We start from the raw sequence: 19,908 nt of genomic DNA on the forward strand, positions 1-19,908 counted from the left end.
TCTGACACACACACACACACACACACACACACACACACACACACACACACACACACACACACACACACACACACACACACACACACATAGAGCGGTTCACAATTTCAGGGCCACAGTTAGTATCAATCACCTGGCTACCAGAGGCAGAGCGAGTGTGTGTTAGTGCTCATTCTGTTGCGTAGGAGGGCGAGTGAGTGATGGCAGTGACAGTATAGACGGCATGTGCTGTGAAATGTCACCGTGGCGATCGATGGTGTTTAACGAGGGCGGAGGCTGATCTGGACCTCATGCTAACATCGAGCTCTCCTCTCCTCCCCCTCCTCACTCTCCTAATCCTCCTCTACTCTCTGTGAGAGCACGAGAGTCCCACGAGACACAGATGAGTCCTGCCAGGAGACTTTAGCGTCTCAGCAGCCTCACACCGACGTTACCTGCGTGACATAAAATCTAATTGAATATTTTCGCTCGCTTTCAGGACCGCGGCAATTTTGGGAGTGAGAGAAAGAGAAGAGAATCAAAACACAGGAGGCAGTCAGTAGAATAATCAGAACTAGTTTATGATTTCAAAGTGCTGAACAGAAAATCCAGTGAACCAAAGAGAAAGAAAAAAAAATCGAACAGGAAACTCAAACCAAAGAGGGACATTGAAAAACAGCTTTTTTTTAAAACTTTTTTTCTTTTTTGTTTCTCTTCTTCAAAAAACAATGCACAACTCGTACCACAATATTTGAAAAAGCTAAAAACACTTCAAAATATTAGTTTTATATATTTATATATATATATATATATTTATATTTATATTTATATAATTTGCGTTTCTTTTTTTTTCATGTTTCAAACTGCTGCCGTGAGTGTGTGGGTGGGTGGTGGAGGCCCGGGGACATCCCCGCAGAGCCACAGGCTGTGACACAAACACAGGTCGAGCTGTTTTGACAGGCTATGGCAGCTCTTGACAGCTTATAACACACCATGCATATGATCCTGGCTTCTCTAAGCGTACACACACAAAGACGGTATGCCTCCCGCACTCTGACACGGCTTTCCACAATAGAAACGAGAAGAACGAGGGCCTGAACGTGGAATGTTTTCACCCCTGGACGTGCGGCTTTCTGTCGAGCACCCTCCCCCCCGTCTCCCCCCCGTCGTCCTCCGGGTGAGCAGGTCGGGTGTGTGTCTGTGCCTCTAGCCCTTCTCGGGGTATAAGTGCTTCAAAAGCCAATTTCTGTCCACGCTGCTTCCTCCGTGTCCCCCTACTCAACCATTAATTTCAAAACGAGTTAATAAAAAAACAATACACTAGAGCGAGTTCAAGTCCGGGCGACTCAGTCATCAATCATTAGTGCACAGTATCTCCACTGCTGCCTAGGGCCACACGGAGGCCGCCTTGCTTTGCTCACGCTACTGACAGTACAGAACAGGTCTTTGTATTAAAATAATTTAGAGTTTGAAATTAAACTGTTGCTCTCGGTCTCTTCCTTTTTGTGTCGAGATAGCACTTTAGAAATTGCACTTGAAAACAGCCCGACTCAACAGTCGTTTCCACGTGTTTATGAAGTGTCTGTGTCCCACGTCGTGACGCTTACGCTGACGTGACCTTTGACAGTTCAGTATGAAAACACACCCCTCCTCCTCTCGGCAGAGGAACTAGAATGCACAGTCGCTTGTGATTCGTCCGGACGTCTTTAGCTTTGAACACCTTTGATCACACCTGGCGCTGGGTGAGCCAGACCATAACACACAAACAGTACTCATGAACATTTGCGCTGTTTCTTTTTCTGCTGGATGAGCCGCCATCCAGGCGGAGGGAGGACAACAGGAAGTCATTTCTCCATCGTCTGTCCTGTCCTCCATGAGTAAAACAGGAGGCGCAAATAAAAAGTGGTAAATAGTTTGAGTAACTCTCTTTTATATTGGTGAAAAACATTTAGTTGGTTGTCCATTTTCCTGGAAAGCCGTTCTCGACGAGTCGTCCCGTTGTGTGAAAAGCGTTGGATCGGCCTTGTATCTGCTCTGCATCAGCCAGAGGATTGGCGTCGCTCTGCTGAATGCGTGTGCGTTCTCCTGCCGAGGAAAAAAAAGGCCCGAACAGGACGTGACGTTGGCTTTCCTCTGTTTCCAGCCAGGGCGCCTAGTAGGGCAGCGTGTCCAGGAACCTGTCAATCAACGGAGGGGGCGGTACCAGGTCCTCCAGCTTCAGGTAGAAAATTCGTTGAAGGCCCTGGGTTCGCTGGGAACGCAGCTCCGCCCTGAAGCCCAGCAGGCGACTGAGCGGCGGCGCCGACTTGGACGAGGAGGAAGAAGGGCCGCAGCCCAGGTGGTCTCTGAGGCAGCAAATCACTTTGTTCTGCAGCTCTTCCACTCGCTTTGGCTCCTTCAGACCTGGCACTTGGTCTGCGAAGACACAGACACACACAGCTGTTAGCAGCATAATTCATTATCGGGCAAAAATTAAGTCAGCAGGAAAGAAAAAGCGCACACGCACAAACATCAGAGCTCATTGAACTGATGAAAGAACATTAGCTACATCTTCTCTTATATTGAATTCCACCTCATTAGCCTGTATGGCTCATGCTCTTAACTGGCATTAACCTGTCTCACTGGCTGCAGATCAATACGAGGTGTAACCTAATAAGCCCCCTGCACACTGTGCACGCTCCATACATACAGTATGTACACATCAACCCACACAAACCGGGCCGCAAGAGGGGTCTTCGCAATTTAAGACAGTTACAGAAACAAAAGTGCTCCACAATTAGCTGATTATTCGTCCGCGTGAGCAGCCAAATGAAATTAAACACACACACACACACACACACACACACACACACACACACACACACACACACACACACACACACACACACACACACACACACACACACACACACACACACACTCTGCTGCCCATAGCAACTCCAGTGGCACCCGCACCGGGCCTAATGTGACACTAACTCACTCTGCAGAGAACAGGGTGTTCACACACACAAGCCGGGCCGTGCTGCGGGGAGGCCGTCACCAAGGCCCGTCTCACTTTGAGGCATCCATTATCTGAGGCGCATTTATTGTTTGTTTATGTGGCCGTTTTGTCTGTTCCGTGTTTGCTCCAGCCCTCCTTTCACCGCGCCTTTCAGAGCCCTCGCACACTCTCGCCTCCCGTCTTTCTGTGTGCGCGGCAGCTCCCGGGGAGGGATCGATGGCCGCCTTTCTGCACAGGCCACTCCGGAGCGGTCGATGGCCCGGCGGCTCCGGCGGCCCGGCCGCGGCGGCGCGCTGCGTGCGTTGCCGAGGTGGCAGAGTGCCGCTGAGAACGGCGCAGACGCCATTCCGGAGCTGTGCTCCACGGTGGGCTGGTCGATCAGGCACAGAGTTAAGTGCTCCCCCAGAGAGTGCGGACGGGGTTGTGGGGCTTAGACAGAGGAACAGGACGTGGAGGAAGAGGAAGAGGAGGAGGTGGCAGGGTTAGAGTGAGGTGAGGAAGCAGAGTGCGGGGGAGGGGTGTTTCAGCCATTACACATCGATGTACAGATTCTGACTCTAATGTGACTTGTGTGTATTTTTTTCTTGCAAAGGCGTCCTCCATCACCTGGCGTTCGGCCGTTAATTGACTACTTGCAATGCATTTCTAATGTATTTCACCGACAGCCCTCAAGTCTCAGATGGTGGAGCTGTGACTATGCCTCCAGTTTTCACACATGCATGGTGATTAGAGGGCCAGGTGTGTGGCAGGTGCAGCAGGTGCTTCTGGGTATCGGGTTCTTGTTTTGGGCAGAGATGTGTGAGAAGGCACGTGTGTGTGTGTGTGTGTGTGTGTGTGTGTGTGTGTGTGTGTGTGTGTGTGTGTGTGTGTGTCCACCTGATCGCCGTCACTCTGGACAGAAAGAACGCTCGTGGACGCGTACGCGTGTATTTTGTACAACCGCCCTCTGTGATTGACAGCGTTCGCACGCGTGGGTTGAATCGCCCAAATCCCGCCGCTATTTTGGTTTGACGTCGCCTCTCGACACTCGCGGTGGCGACTTTGACGCTCGCGTCCTCACCTGTGAGCAGCACGAGGGCGGCCAGGCAGGCGAAGGCCGAGGCGTCCAGGCTGAGGCTCTGGAGGTGATTGGAGAAGTCCCGGATGGAGTCCAGCCACTCCCCGAACCCGCGAAGGCACTGGAACCTGTGCAGCACCAGGCCGTTGCAGAACACCAGCTTATCCTCGGACAGCATCGACCTGAAAGGCAGGAGGCAAGGCCGCCGCTTAGACCTCTTTTCCAGTTGTTTCCCCCCCCTTGCGTATTGTAAACAAGCCTTAAGACACTCGAGCAAGGAAACAATTACTATAAAAACAGGGAGCAACGCCAACAGTATGGGCGCTCACACATCAAACACGAGCACGCAGCCGATTAGGGTTGTGCTCGCAACAAAATTATAGCATTTTAAAACATTCTTGTGTTTCCCTTTGGCAGAACGGGGCGAGGGTTAGGGCACCAGGCTGCTCGCTCGCTCGCTCGCTCTCTCTCTCTTTGCAGATAGGTAAACTTTTATAGCTCCAATGTGCCCAGGCTGCGGTGTGCAGTGGAAACACAGCGTCCTAATGAGGAAACGAAAGGAGCATTTAACCCTCAGACGTTCACACAAGATCCCGCTCTGGTGAGAGAGCGGGTTCCATGTGAGGGGGAGCTGTGACTGAAGAAGCGCCGGGCCGGTGGAGCTCGAGGAGGGAACAAAGGGTGGCACCGAGCTCAGACAGATGGAAGATGCAGCACAAAGGCAAAAGGGCTTAACTGGGTATTTGGACAACAGCTGATGATGAGAAGAGAGAGACGGAGAGAGCGAGGAGAGGACGGGGGGGGGGGGGGGGGGGGGGGGGGGGGGGGGGTGGTAAGCCTCAAATTACACCCTGCACAAACACTGGTTTAGCAGCCATGAGGAGAAGATGAAATGCCATTTGTGCCTAATTATCCTCACTATGGTTTAAAATAGAGCCTTTTGGAGACGCCACCAGTGCATGCAGGTAAGACATGCGACCTGCAGCCAACTGTTTACACCTGAAGACGAGGGAGAAGGAAGCGAGAGCAGAGTCAGAGCAAGAGAAGGGGCAGAGTCTGACACTGAGGAAGTCAGTTGAAGTTTGTTTCTACTTTTGCCCGTCAGACAAACTTTTCCAGCCTGAGGTTCACGTCAGTAACCTATGAACTGACCCCCGGGAGCCCCGACATTCACCTGACGACTGCATCGGAGCCTGTTTCCCTGCATTACGTGCGTTATTTTTAAAAGCACTATTAGACCCGTGTCTGATCGTAGCACATGAGCAGGACTGCGCAGACACCCAGCCGGGCAGATGCATGCGCGTATAGACACACACGCACAGCTGGACGCCTGCCACACATTCCTCTCCCGCCTGACGACGCCGTCGCCACGGTGATCGGCCAATAACCGCAGAAACCGTTCGGCAACGGGGCGCTCGCAGCAATGCCGGCGCAGAAGAGCCGAGCAAATTTACTCTGCTCTCGTTGAGCGCGTGCGCGTGCACGAGCGCGCGGGGTCTGTGAGGCATCCGAGTTCAACACGGGGTCAGCGCAGGGATGCATCAGCGATGAGATGGGAGCGTGCACCGCATCCCAGGCTCTCACAGAACAGGGAGGCGGTAAGACAGTGCAGGGATTGTGTGTGTGTTTTCCTCAGTGCTTGTGGGAGTTTGGCTGCAGGGAGGATGAGCAGTGTGTGTGTGTGTGTGTGTGTGTGTCTGAGAGAGGCCCAGATGAGTCCAACGATTAGACTGAGTCAGAGGCCCAGCCTGGTTCCTCTCCTGCTGGGGCTGTGATGCCACCACCCATCCTCTGCCCACCCTGCACCTGGACCTACACTGGGAGGAGGACACAAAGTTGGGATTCTACAGTGTGTGTGTGTGTGTGTGTGTGTGTGTGAGTCAGCGTGCGTGTGTGTGTGTGTGTCTGTGTTGGTTTTCTGCCCTAGACAACAGTGCAGACAAAAGGATGAGCTTGTAGCCTGCCTCTCCTCCCCATAATTTTAACAAAGCGCATGCCTCACTACAACAGGCCGGTAACCCGGGGCGATTCTGAGGCAACGCCGGGCCGGGGCAGTCACAGCGGCACCACAGGTATCCACGAGAGACGGGCACGTGCTCCCTGCGCCACACACACGCACGCACGCACGCACGCACGCACGCACGCACGCACGCACGCACACACACACACACACGCACGCACACACGCACGCACACACGCACGCACACACACACACACACACACACACACACACACACACACACACACACACACTCATTCCTGGATAGACCAGGAAAATAAGGTCGATCCTTTTTTTTTTTATTCCACTCAGCTCAAATGAACAAGTATTCGCTTTCGTAACGGCTCTTTTCAGTTTCTCAGCTGACCAGCTTTTACATGGAATTGATCCTGTCAATTCACAGTTCCCAATGTTAGCGCGGTTTCGGGCTGCCGAGCGCACACAGGGCCCTCTGTGCGTCAGACCTCAGACGCGCGGAGCGGAACTCCGTGGGTGTAGCTGCTGTCATAGCTACAGACTCCATTCATAATTCGGTTCGTATGGCGATTACTCAGCTCCTCTCCTCCCACCCTGGAGATACACCAACACGACAGCACACGGCTCTGGCAGCGCAGTTACACGCTGTACTGATGCTAACCGCCCGTTGCTCCCTGAAGCAATGTGTGACAGCGAACCAAACGCCTGCGCGTGTGTTCGGGTCTCACCTGTGCGCCAGCCGCAGGACAAACAGCTCCAGGAAGGCTGAGTCTATGAGCAAGTTCTGGTCCTCCCGATGAAGCTCCGTGAAGCCCGGCAGCCGGTCGGCCCAGCACCGCGTGGTCTCCATCGAGATGGTGAGCAGTCTGTAGAAGAGCTGGATGTGCTCGGCATCCGAGGACGACGAGGGGGGGTCTGCAGCGCTGAACTGATGGGACAGAGAAGCTGCTTCGTTAATAAACCCCTCCACCATGAGTGCATGAGTGTTTGTAATGAACACACACACACACACGCGTACCTGGCTGTAGTCGAGGTCCCGGGGCGTGCTGTGGGAATAGGCCCTGAGCAGAGCGGAGAGCAGGCTGAGGGGTGGGGACGGGGGAGACGCTTCCGTCTGCAGGGGACTCTTTGGTTTGGAGGGCAGACGGCCCCGGCGCCCCTTCAGGCTATCGGTACGCACCACTACCGCCGGAAACACACAAGAGGTGATGTTCAGTTCACCCTTTTCATGCACACAGACCTGTTCTGTTCCGTGCCTGATTGTTATCGCTGTCGTGCGGTGCTGGAAGTAGGAGCGTGAGGAGGTTTTCCACAGTTTTCCCACAATCCCTACACGATCCCTGTTATCCAGCAGATGGCAGTGGAGCTGTTCTGCCCGCTGCCCACTGTGTTTATGGGACAGAGACGTGTGTGGGTATGTCTTCTTCGTGTGTGTGTGTGTGTGTGTGTGGAGGCGGGGGCATTACACGCCATGCCTGGGACTGGGGAGGAACAATGTGTGCCACACTGATTCTGCACATCAGCAAAGTCAATCTGCTGCAAAGCTCTAACGGGGCGATGACGCAAACGGAGCATCTTGGAACAGGATATGTCCTGGTGCAGCGGTTTCACGCGTTGCAGGCATCGGTTGGTGTGTGGCTTCTTACCTTCCTTCACCATGCCAACGCTCAGACACTTCTGGAAGCGGCAGTACTGGCAGCGGTTGCGTCTCCTCTTGTCCACTGGACAGTTCTTACTGGCCAAACACACGTACTTGGCGTTTTTCTGCACGGTGCGCTGGAGAGAGAATAAACAGGCACTATAGCGATAATCAGCCTCCAAACACAATCAACCACCTAATATTTGATTTGTTTAATTCAATTTATATTGTTTCTTCGCCATCAAAGAACGAAAGCAGAAGCTCGCAGGTCAGATTTTAATTACGCGCTGAAAGGCGGCAGTGACATCAGTCTAATTAGAGAAAATTAATTTCCCAACAAGCCTCGCCCGCAGGATGGACAATTTTATTAGTGCAGGAGCTGACAATGGGGACCGAGCGCGTGGCGTGCCGGAGCCGGTCCCGCGAGACAGAGGGACAGCGGACACAAGAGCTGCGTGATCAGATTGTTTGTGAAGCTCGCGGGTCAGTTCGTGGCACCTCCGGGGCCTCGCGCGTCGCGCCGCTTCCACAACGGGCCCCGCGGGAGCGGTTTTCTCCTTCACTGGCTCGCGCGATTATTACTGACCTTATTAAAATGAAATCAGAAACGGCCCACGTGGGGGCCGGGTGCGGTACGCGCGTGAATGAAAGACAATAGCACGCACGGTAATGGATTCCGGGAAGTCTCGTGCGCTTTTGGAGCTGGATAAACTTGTGTAAAAAGGGAAAATCAGTTGCTCTCATATGTGAAATAAGTGATGTAATAACTCACATAATTCCCCTGTAAGGCGATTGGTATTAATTGAATCCAAACATTATTACAACTAATTCATTTTGTAGCGCGGTGGGATTAAACGCACTAAATGCACTCCATTGTAATAACTGGTGATGTAATTGCGCTTAATATAAACAAACCACAGATCTACAGAGTCCCTTTATGTAAACGCAGTGATGCCTCCTGGGGCTTCTTGGCAACTTTACAGACGCATTTAAAGCATCAGAAGTCGTGGCCAAGCCTTTGCCCCGGGTGAAACTTTGTTTACAAAAATAATTTGCAGAAAAAAAACACAAACACGCAATTACACCGTGTAATTGATGTCACTCGCAGCGTGTTTTCAATTCATTTCGTAAAGATTTAGTAGTCCACCAGAACAAACTGTGAATTAAACAGACAACACGAGGGACGCTTCGCGGTTCCCCCTCTTCTTTAGCGCCTCTAAAACACATCAAAACAAATAAATCCAATTAGGAACCCCTCGCGCCACACATGCCCGTGCCCCCAGGAGACCAATAACACACCAATTATTCCATATGCTCCGGCGCGAGTGCGGAACTGGCGCGTAATGGGTGCCAGCGCCGGATGAGAGTGGTTGCCATGGCGCTGCAGATCGTTGTGAATGTCTCCCTCTGATCCCTTCAATGGCCAGTGACCCGTACGAGGGGATAAGTTAGTTATGGTCATTAATATAACATCCGTTTAGTAGGAGTCCGAGCTAAGTTGCAGAATAGGCTGGATGACGCACAAAGCATCATGACAACAAATACAGCAAAGTCAACAAATCATTCAAATACATTTTCACAGTCTTTCTTGTGCAGAGGTTTTTGGAAAAGTCACCCCACTTAACCATGCTGTCTTTTGCATTAGGCTGCTGTATTTCTTGCAGTGTGGTGGAAGTTCAGATGAAAGTGGTTAAGGCCGAGGTGACCCTGGTGGTTGTGTGAAGATGCAGTTGTTTCCCCTCGGCCGCCTCGGGGCCTAATTTACGAGATAGCTGCTTCCAAGAAAGGCCTGAGTTTGAAATGATCAGTTGAGCTTCTGATAAATGAAGCTCTCATGAGTGAGGTCTGGCCTCTCTCCACTGCTGTGTGTGTGCGGTTGGGGCTCTTGTGACTTTGCTTTGTATTAAGGAGCATGGAGCATGACTGGCGTCTCAACAGAGACACGCAGCAAGCTTAATAATTGTGTAATATACAAGTCACCGACACTCATTACAGGGATAAGTGTGTGTGTGTGTGTGCAGGTGAACATGCACATATGAAAAGACCCAGAGAGAAAGTCTGTAAATCCACAGTATCAACGCGAGAATGGAGAGTTTTTCTACTTTAAATTGAACTTCAAAACTTTAAAAGACACGAGTGTGAATGGGATCAAAGAGGAGTCAGAGTTAAGAAAGTTCCGTCTGCTAGAAGCGCATTCTACACATGCTTACGGGATGATGCTGGGGGTGTGGTGGGGGCTGGATGGAGGCATGCAGAGGCAAATTCCTGACATGTAACATGTGCTAATAGCCTCCGCTTAAATTAAAAGCCTTAAGGGACTTTGCTCCCCCTCCCCCCTACCCTCCTCCTGCACCCCCCTCTCCTCTGCTTGTTAATCGGAGGCAATCAGAATCTCTCTCTGTCAGCTCAGACAGCGCAGGGCTACTGTTCTACATAGTGTTTATGTGCTTATAGGATGCCTATGTGGCTATGCAGCCTGTTTCTCAGTCTTTTCTCTATGTCGGGCGTGCTGTGCATGCAGCGGAAAAGTAAAAAATGCATGCAATGAAGTGAGCCGACAGTATTTTGACTGATAAAGCACAAGTAAATTAACTGTGGCTAGGACAGAAAAGCAGGTCTAATGCTCTCTGCTCCTAATATAATGTTTATATTATACTAACAACTGAGATCTGGTTAATAGTTAAAAAAAATGTGAATAGACTAAATGAATGAAAACCAGTGAATGGAGCACATTATTCTGTTAAAATAATAAACACAAAAACAGACTTACTTATTTGAGAGCTAAAATTAATTCACTGTGAAAATGTGTTTCAAATTGCACTAATGAAATAACAATAATTTACAACAAGCCCCCACTATGGTTTAATGTGTAATAACCATTCAGGCATAATTAAATATAATCAGGAAATATTTTTAGGGGACAATAAATCCATCAGGGTAATGGAGGTAATGTGTCTAACGGCACGCGTGTAAGAGGCATGTTTGCGGTTCTTCTGGTGACATCCTGCGTTCTGACTGGAACTGACTGACAAAATATGTGCATTCCACTGTACCAATAAATATGTTTTTCTATACGTGTGGTTGCGTGGATGTGCTGCGTGTGTGTGTGTGTGTGTGTGTGTGTGCACGGCTGGCTGCATCTGTAGAGGAGCCGTACTGAGGTTTGACAGGCTGCGTCGGCGCTGAGCGCTGCAGCGCGCAGACAGCCCGCGGCCGCTGCCACCAGACACTGCTTTGGCTAATTATTAAATAAAAACAAATTGTGAGACAAATTGAAAAGAATGACAAATTATTTCCACGTACCAGAGGCATTATTCAATTACCTCTGTGTTTTTTGGCCCTCCTTCTCGCTTGTCTCTTCATTTGGCTCTTGTCTCATAAGTGTGCTGGGAAACCTTATCATTGAAAAGCTGCACAAAGAAATTGCTTCGGTGTCACCGCGTGAGTTCGGTGTAATTCAGATAAGTGTAGTGGGAGATTGTGACTCGCCGAAGGAAAATGAAGAAAAAAAATGACACTGACTAAAAACCATCTCCTACTGATGTCAAAATATGCTGTGTGCGAGAGCATGTGTGCGCTAACACCTAGCTGAGAAACTGCAGGGTGAATCATTTGATGAGCCAAATTACAAACTGACTCATATCGTCCCGAGCGTTATGTCAGTGAGCTGTGGTCAACTTTGTGGCCGCGGATTTACTACAGACAGAAAACAAACTTTGATTTTAAGGAGGATTCAGACTTTTAAAGGGACAAAACGACAAGCGTTACGAGTGCATTTGTACTGGTTGTCCGAGGGATCATGTGCTTCTACCATCCTGTAGTCACAAAACAAAAGTACACACACACACACACACACACACACACACACACACACACACACACACACACACACACACACACACACACACACACACACACACACACACACACACACACACGCCAGCCCGGTTGGTTGCTGGGAGAGTTGCCCCCTGTGGGTGTATTGCAGTGACCTTAATGGTGATTTAGGGTGAAACACAGTAAACCGTTTCAGAGGAAAGACAGTTGGAATTAAATGATATTTATAAGGTTATTAAGTATAAATGTGAGTTTTGTACAATTGTACGTTAGTGTTTCTGTGGGCACAAACAAAGAGACTGGTTGCCTCCTTCTTAGAAACCATGAGATCCACAGATTCATGTTGCTTTAAAAGCATGTTTTTATAATAAGCCCAAGCTTGAAATAGTTTTTCTTGGGATTAAAGGGTTTTTACCTTGAAGAAGCCCTTGCAGCCCTCGCACGTGCGGACGCCGTAGTGCTGGCAGGCCGCGTTGTCCCCACACACCGCACAGGTGCCCTCCCCCTGGGGGCCGCGTGGGGGGGGCGACGGCAGGCCGTCCCCCAGCAGGGGCCCGCAGGGCCCCAGGGCCAGCGAGCGGAAGGCGAGGCTGCCCCCTCCAGCCCCGCGGTGCAGCGAGTACATGGGCTGCTCCAGGGCGGGGCCGTGAGGGTGCGAGATGGACGATGAGGAGGACGAGGAGGAGGAGGAGGTGCGCACCAGCCCCCCGCCCAGGCCCTCGTAGCCGCCGCCGCTGCCGCCGCTGTGCGGCGGCGAGTGCTGGTAGAAGTGGGAGAAGCGCGGAGACTTGAGGGGCCCCGCGTCCAGGCCGGAGCCCAGGGAGTGGGAGTGGGGCGGGGCCAGAGAGTGCTCCTCCCACAGGAAGGAAGCGCCGGGCTGCGGCGGCAGGGACGGGGTGGTGGGAGTGGAGGGCGGCGACTGTTTAAAGTACATGGAGGAGGACGACATGGCCTCCAGCGGCGGGGCGCTCAGGTAGCTCTCGTCCTCCTCCTTCTTGATGGCGGGCCGGGCGGGCATCTGGTACAGGCAGGACGACTTGGGCTCGTAGCTGCCCTCCACGAACACGTTGAAGCTGGGCAGCGAGGTGGTGGCGGCGGCGGAGATCTCGCCGCCGCCCAGGTCCAGCTTGGTGTAGTCCGGGGTCATGAGGTCAGAGCCGTAGCTGTCGCTCTGGTAGCTGAAGGACTGGCCAGAGTAGGCGGAGCCTGGAGCAGCGGGCCCGTACTGAGCCTGCACACAGGGCATGTCTGCCAGGGAGACAGAGCACACGCGCACGTCAGGCCACATGCTTTCAATAGACTCCCATTTAAAAACAGGGTTTATGTGGGGTTAGTGTGGCCCATTGGTGGACGTGTTGTTAATAGCATATTAGTGAAACACCCAGTACACAGAGAAGCAGGACATCAACAAGGCGCTTGCCGGAGAAGCACAGTACCCGAGCAACCCTGCAGGAAAAAGACTCTTCTGGAGGAATGTGCATGCAGCGCTCCGCTGAAAGGGAATTAAAACAACGGTTCACCGGAAAGCTGCGAAACTCTGCGCGGATTTATTGGAACGAGCAGTTTGTTTCACATACATTTAGAATAAATGCAAGGAACACTTTGAACACACGTTTACTTTCACTCAATTTCCTGCGGTAACACATCTCACACCCAATAAGTTAAATGTACACACACACACACACACACACACACACACACACACACACACACACACACACACACACACACACACACACACACACACACACACACACACACACACACACAGCTAGCTGGAGTCCAGGTCCACAGTGTGTGTGTGTGTGTGTGTGTCTCCGTGTGCTGTTGTTTATGTGGGAGTCTGCTAACGTGTGTAGGTGTGTGTACTCAGATTAGTCAGATGGCAAAGCAGATGAGATAACATTAAATAATAATGGAACCCCCATGGTGGTGCTGGAAGCTCGCTGCACTACCCACACACACATTAAACACACAAGACGCAGGCAGCTAAGTGCAGGCACAACACACAGACACAGATATTTCCTCTAACTGCTGCAGACGCCAGCCGGCATGTCTTGAGTTTTCCCCTTGATTCAATTGTGTCACAGCCACGGCAGCAGGCCACCGCCTGCGCGTGCGCGTGCGTGCGCGCGTGCGCGCGCCTAGGGTCTCACCTTATCGGACCCTTTTACGTAACACATCCCACCTGCGTTTGCGCGCGCCTTTCTAATCAGGCGCGAGTGTCAGCGCAGCCGCGGCTCTCGCACTGTTTGCTCGGCGCACGAGCGCAAGCGGGACCGTCAGCGCCGCGCTGCTCGGCTGACGCCCGGCATGCGCGCGCGCTCCCCCCCACGCGCGTCATGTTGGTCTGATAGTCAAATACGGGACGTTTTCGGTCGCGCTGTTGTTAAATCGCCTCCATCCAAACGACATCGGTCGAAAATTAAAGGGATATTAACTTTTTACGACTCCACTACAAAATAGAAACGCCGTTAGGCCCGCTTCATAAAAGCACGAGCTGGTAATATATTAAAAAACAGCCTTAACTATTAGTGTGTAGGCATTTATGAGCCAAAACGATGAGCAGAAGACTGATATTAACTTTAGCCGCTCCAGCACAATTAATTTATTCCTGAGGGGCGGCTCCTGGCTCCAGAACGGGATGAATGAATATGAGTCACACTCATTATATATTATTTTAAATATTTAATCATTATTTGTTAAAGACAAGTAGTAATAAATTAAAATTAAAAACAATGACAGCTTAACATGTTTAAGCCTAAAGATGAGCTGTTTTTTTTCACATTTAAATGTAAAGGAGACAAGCATAGATGATCTACATGCTGTGTGTCAGGGAGGATATTTATAGGTGTATTTTTTTCCAAATTGAGGATATGAGTCAAGCTTCAGGCCTACGTGTGCTTGACGTCATCGCGTCTTTTTTTTCTACAAGTGACCAGCTCTTCAACCCACGTGGAAAAACACACATGCAGCTTTACGGGCGTCACGGGGCCTTTCTGGGCTATACCTAAAGACACCGGAGGCAGAGAGGAGAGAGGCGAGAGGGAAAAACTGAAGCGTGAGGGGAGGAGAGCGCGCCGCTGAACTGTCTGTGATATGTCAATAGGTCGGGCCTCGGATCAGCGTGGCCTTCGTTTGGGGCTGCACCTGTCACACACAGCATCTTACCTGCTTCTCTATGCATATATTATATATGAAACCTACTGGCCTTTGACTTGAAGACATGTTGAAAGACTGTGAGTTGAATAAATGTTAGATACGGAGCCAGTTGACAGCTGATGGTTACTTAACAGATTATGATGTTTGTGTGTGTGTCAGGCGAGGAAAGACTAAGCTTCTGACAAATTTCATACAAACACACACACACACACACACACACACACACACACACACACACACACACACACACACACACACACACACACACACACACACACACACACACACACACACACACTCACACACGTCCACGTTTACATCAGCAGTGATGTTCTAGATATAAACATGAATCTGTATATGCTCCCTCTGCCAATAACATGCGCCCTCATCCTGGGAGGAACCTGTAAAACCACTTGCATCTGCAAATTTGTCATCCTCCTCTGCGCTTCAGATTTGGTGGCGCCGCTCATCTTCAGACGGTGACACACACACACACATGAACGCACAAAGAGGGTGGCGCGCGTGTCTTTTTTGTGTCAGCTCTAAAGTAAACCTGGAGCTAACCTTCCTATACTAAACTAGCATGCAAGCAGGTGTGTGTGCAAGCAAGGGGACAGACAACCCAAGCAGGTGGTGCAGCAAAGTGAGGCGAAAGGAAACAGTCTCTAACCTCGAGGTGTGCATTTCAACTGGACAAACTGCAGCTGTTCCAATAACTGAGTGCGCTTGTTCATTGTCAGAATGCCATAGATCTAACAAATAAAAACATGAAGTTGCAAACATGAGTACAGAAACACAGGAAATACTCTGTATTGGTCAGTGAAATAAATGGTGTGAATTCAGGGAGTGGAGCGTAACATGGAGACACTGGGACCTGCACACACCAAGCACAAATTACACCAGCGATGACTGTACGCTACATGTGCAATATTCACTTCAAATGAACACTGTGGAGATGATAAGTATTCATTTTGACATTAAATATTTTGTGTAAAAAAAAACTGCACCCACTATTTATTCTCTTTTAGTCATATAGGACTTTGAGTCATTAAGAGGATCCATGTCTATCACTTTTTTGATTTGCTCACAGCTTCTGGATTCAGGCGTGCCTAGTCTCAGAAGGCTCTTATTTCTGCCGCTATGTCTATGATTGAAATGTCAACTCAGTCCACGCATGCACGCGCACGCGCACGCGTACACACACTCACACACACACATACAGACTGAGGTGCACAGTAAAAAGGTCACCAGCCTCCTCTTAAAACTTTACTGTTCGCTACACAATTAATATAAAAAGACAGCAGAAAATTATAATCTATTATCTGAGCAAGGTTTAGATTAATAAAAGTCTATTTATGTCTATTGAAGTTTTTTATGTAGTAACAACAACAAAGTGTCACACATAAAATGCACAAAAGAAGAACTGCACCAGCCCAGCGACTAAACTTCCTAAACATCTGCTCAAAAAGCACATTGGACACTTAAGTATAAAGGAAAGAGAGAGAGAAATAGGGGTTAAATCGCAAAGCTTGAACTCTGCCTCTGTCGTGTACCTGGTGAAAAAGCTTCGCGCTGAATGGTGCTGGGTGTCCGGGGTTGAGGGGTGGCGTGGCTGCGGCTGGGAAAGGGCTCCTGGAGCGGGGAGGACTCGGCGGGCTTTGCAGAGAAAGTGTCCAGTCGCCGGGGCTCCGAGCTCGGCTGGGCGCGCTCTTCCGAACCTGTGTCTGGAGGAAACACGTCTGCATTACAACCTGCGACGTCGCGTCTAAGTCGTCGAAACTCAAAGGCGCAGAGATGCGGTTTTACTATTTTCCCGACCCCGAAACTCATCTTTACACGACTCTGCCGAACTTTATTCAAATTAAACGCGAAGGTGGATTGAATAGCAAAAAATGGATCCCAGAAGAAAATAAGCACAATATGCACAAGTTAAATTAAATTTAAACTATTGCTTGGCAACGTTGTAGTCTGACAATCAAGGAGAGCAAATGAGATAAAAACAAGCAGAAAGATGAGTGGGCACAAACTGCTGTGCGCACATCAGAGCCAGATGCACTTAGGCAGAAACGGTAAAAACCCAATTCAGTTATATCCTAAGAAACCCATGCGAACATAACATACAGAGACACTAGAGTGACAGGAAATACAATTCCGAATTAAACTATAACTTTAAATCCAGGCTGTAAAGAGAATATTAACAACCACAACTGAGGACCTTTAGCTCATTTCAAGACTTTGAATACGTGGGCGACAAGTTTCATTCTAACACTAAGTAATGTCACGTTATTGTCAGCCTAAATATTTCATTTTCTGAAGTAAATAATACGGCTTCAAATCTAGACATTTTGTACACGAATACAGACCTTGAAAAGTGACAACTTTTATGAAAGCAGTCTGTGCCGCAGCCTCCTCGCGCGCCTTGCCTCTGATCACCGCCGTATTCGCCGGCGCAGGGTTCATCCACGGGGATGAAATCGAGAAAGTGTCGGGAGTCTGACTCGAAACTAAAGCAGCGGACTTCTGCGCGCGACGCGTCTCCTGCTCGCTCTCACAGCAGCCCGACTGGACGCGGCCAGTGGATTTGACGGCCCAGAGCGCCCCCTTTCTGTCACACACGCGCATACATATACATATCTGTACGCACGCACACGGTCCCTCTCTCTCTTTCTGCAACACACACGGACCCACGGAGCCTGTGGGAAACAGTCAAGCCGAGAGACTGCTCAATCTCGACCATACGCCGCAAATCAATACTGTCCATTGACAAGCCGCAGACGACTGTCCGGGTCACGCGCACCTGCAGCCGCTGTCATCGCTCATCTTTGATCACCAGATCAAACTCACCCACTTTGTGTCAGATTCAGCTACTCTGAACTCTCAGACCCCTTTTGAAAGGAAACATTGGGGCCTTATGAACTCTTCGGATGCTTGGTGATTTGGTCATGATACGTTTTTTTTGACGTAATGCTCCACAAAGAATTTGGCAATGTTGAACCAAAAAAGAAACCGGCGAACGACGTGGACTGTGTTGCATTTAATTATCACGGTTAAATTGGAACATAAACGTTATTAATATCACCGTGTAGACGTTTGTGTTAAAGGAAAACCTGAAAAAGTGGCAACAACATTTATGAATGATAAGCCAGAAAGCCCTGGTTAATAAACGTGTGGCGTTAACACCGTAATTGTGCGTCAACGGAGCTCCATGTCCACTTTTACAAAACAAACTTTTTCTGTAAAGTGAGACGTTCGGCGCATTTTTTTTTTCTGGATGAACAAACAGGTTCCCTCCCGCTTTCTTCTCGGGCCGAGCCGATCGGTGGGGCTCTGGCCCTGCGCGTCCCGGTAACCAAGAGAACGACACAAGAGCTGCGAAGCACGCGCCCCGGAGCGCCGGTAGCCCCCGGTAGCCCCTCTCGCCAATAAGTCCGGACAGCGCGAGGCTCCCAGCAAACAGAGACAGAGAAAGGAGAGGACATAAAGGAGTGACCAGAGAAATATGTGAGTACTGTAAATCAGCGTTGAGAGGGAGACTATCAGAAGAGTCTGCGTGCGTGCGTGCGTGCGTAAAAAGAAAGAAAGAAAGAAAGAAAGAAAGAAAGAAAGAAAGAAAGAAAGAAAGAAAGAAAGAAAGAAAGAAAGAAAGGTAAAGTTAGAGAACCCTAACTTAGCATTTTTTATAATAAACCATGATGACTGCCTCGAGGCTTGGCACAGCTATAGCTTACAATGTGTGTGTTGTCCTCGGATGTTCGTAGGAAATATTTCACAGCGCAACTTTGACAATTCGATGTGGCTCTCTGTTGAATGGCCGCGTGTGCTGATTCTCTTGCGATCAATGGGAGGAAGGGCCGAGTCCTCGCCGACACAACGTGACTACTAACGTGTTTGGTCTGACCATCAGCCGGAGAACGCAGATGATTTAGGACTAGTTGGAAAACAACAAGGCAGGAACTTCACGAATCCACGTCTCGGCCTAATTTGGCAAACGCCTTTCACTTATTATTGACACGGCGCAGGAAAACACACCCAGTGCTCTCACACGCACCAAACGCCCCGTGTCATGCGTGTGTATCACTCCCCCAGATCACACAACACATGGCTTTACGTCCCCTCTCCCAGACCCTGTCTGAATGTAGGTTATTCTCCACACAGACCATTAGTGCATCCGACACCACTATTCATCGTGTGAATGAGAGGCATCTCATTTCCATGACAACCAAAAAGAATATGACACCTTCCCGGCGCAAATTAAAATTAAATTCGGCTTAATTTGCTCACGGGGACGCCACATATACGACACACGCACAAACAGATGCAGCTGTACTGGAGTTTGGCATATCAACAGGTTACACGCGCCAGGTGGACGGAACAGTCACACTTAGTATCATTCATCATGGCATAAGATTTAGGTAACGTAAGCATTAACCATGCGTAAAAGGTTGTCTTAATGTTTGGTTCCCTGCGAGTCCGCCCTACGGCACATTCATTCATTCATTCATTCATTCACAACTTACTTACTGGTTTGCCGTAAGGGTTCCGTCTTTACATGTAGTAAGAACCTCGCATTAAATCTCCTATTTCCATCCAGAATAATCACCAAGTCGACGTGAGGGAAAAACAAAAATGTACTAAAAAAGCTTACTGGAGAGCCACAGGTTGCACTGGCGGCAAAAAGTTTCTAGTTCTCCGACTTTCTGAAAAGTACATAAAGTAGGAAAAATAAAATACAAAATGAAAAAGGTTCGAAACTCCTCCGTGTAAGGAGCGTGTCTGAGTCCGTTCTCGTGGTCTGTGTCAGTGCTGTTGAGTGCTTTGCAAAGTGTAGAGTTGTAACGCGGCTTTGTTTATGTGCGCCGTCTGAGGGGAGAAAGTCAAATAGTGCATTTATGTGGGCTCTGCCTCCTCATAGAACCTGGTATGCGCTACGTCAATGTGACGCCATGGGATAGGTGACGTCACCAGAGTGGCGCTCACTCGCGCTCTCTCTCCGTACAGTACAGATCAGCCGTGCGCTCCGTGCCAGTAATGAGAGAGGGAGAGGAAGGCGGTTGGTTTGATGGTTGCAGGGGAAGAACCTGCAGGACCCCGGCGGTCAAGCTTGTTATCTAGCCTACAGAAATGTATATACGGCAACAGCCAAAAGTGCTTTGTCAGCGTTTTTTCTTTTTTTTGACATTAAACAATAGTGACAACACTAAAATTACTAAACTGAAAAAACAGAAAAAACATAGAATTAAGTGGGAAAGAGTGTTCTATTT

The 19,908-nt window shown here is 49.7% G+C and overlaps 1 protein-coding gene across 5 annotated transcripts; it reads right to left on the minus strand.

The window, feature by feature from the left end:
- Nucleotides 1-536: 536 nt before the first annotated feature.
- nr4a3 (nuclear receptor subfamily 4, group A, member 3) lies at nt 537-19,534 on the minus strand. Of its 5 annotated transcripts, none has more exons than XM_029129715.3 (9): nt 19,165-19,534; nt 16,201-16,371; nt 15,318-15,399; nt 11,901-12,733; nt 7,656-7,785; nt 7,028-7,191; nt 6,738-6,937; nt 4,038-4,216; nt 537-2,391 (listed from the first exon to the last, which is right to left on the minus strand). In XM_029129715.3, the coding sequence occupies exons 3-9, from the start codon at nt 15,379-15,381 to the stop codon at nt 2,129-2,131; spliced, it is 1,833 nt and encodes a 610-aa protein (XP_028985548.2). In that variant the 5' UTR covers nt 15,382-15,399; nt 16,201-16,371; nt 19,165-19,534; the 3' UTR covers nt 537-2,128. The 5 variants fall into 5 exon arrangements, with proteins under 5 accessions (XP_028985548.2, XP_055359452.1, XP_040923777.1 ...); XM_055503477.1 differs by lacking the exon at nt 19,165-19,534 and adding an exon at nt 17,011-19,115; XM_041067843.2 differs by lacking the exon at nt 15,318-15,399 and having other exon boundaries at nt 19,169-19,327.
- Nucleotides 19,535-19,908: the final 374 nt, after the last annotated feature.

This window comes from Betta splendens, chromosome 16, assembly GCF_900634795.4.
Source record: "Betta splendens chromosome 16, fBetSpl5.4, whole genome shotgun sequence".
Classification (NCBI taxonomy): domain Eukaryota; kingdom Metazoa; phylum Chordata; class Actinopteri; order Anabantiformes; family Osphronemidae; genus Betta; species Betta splendens.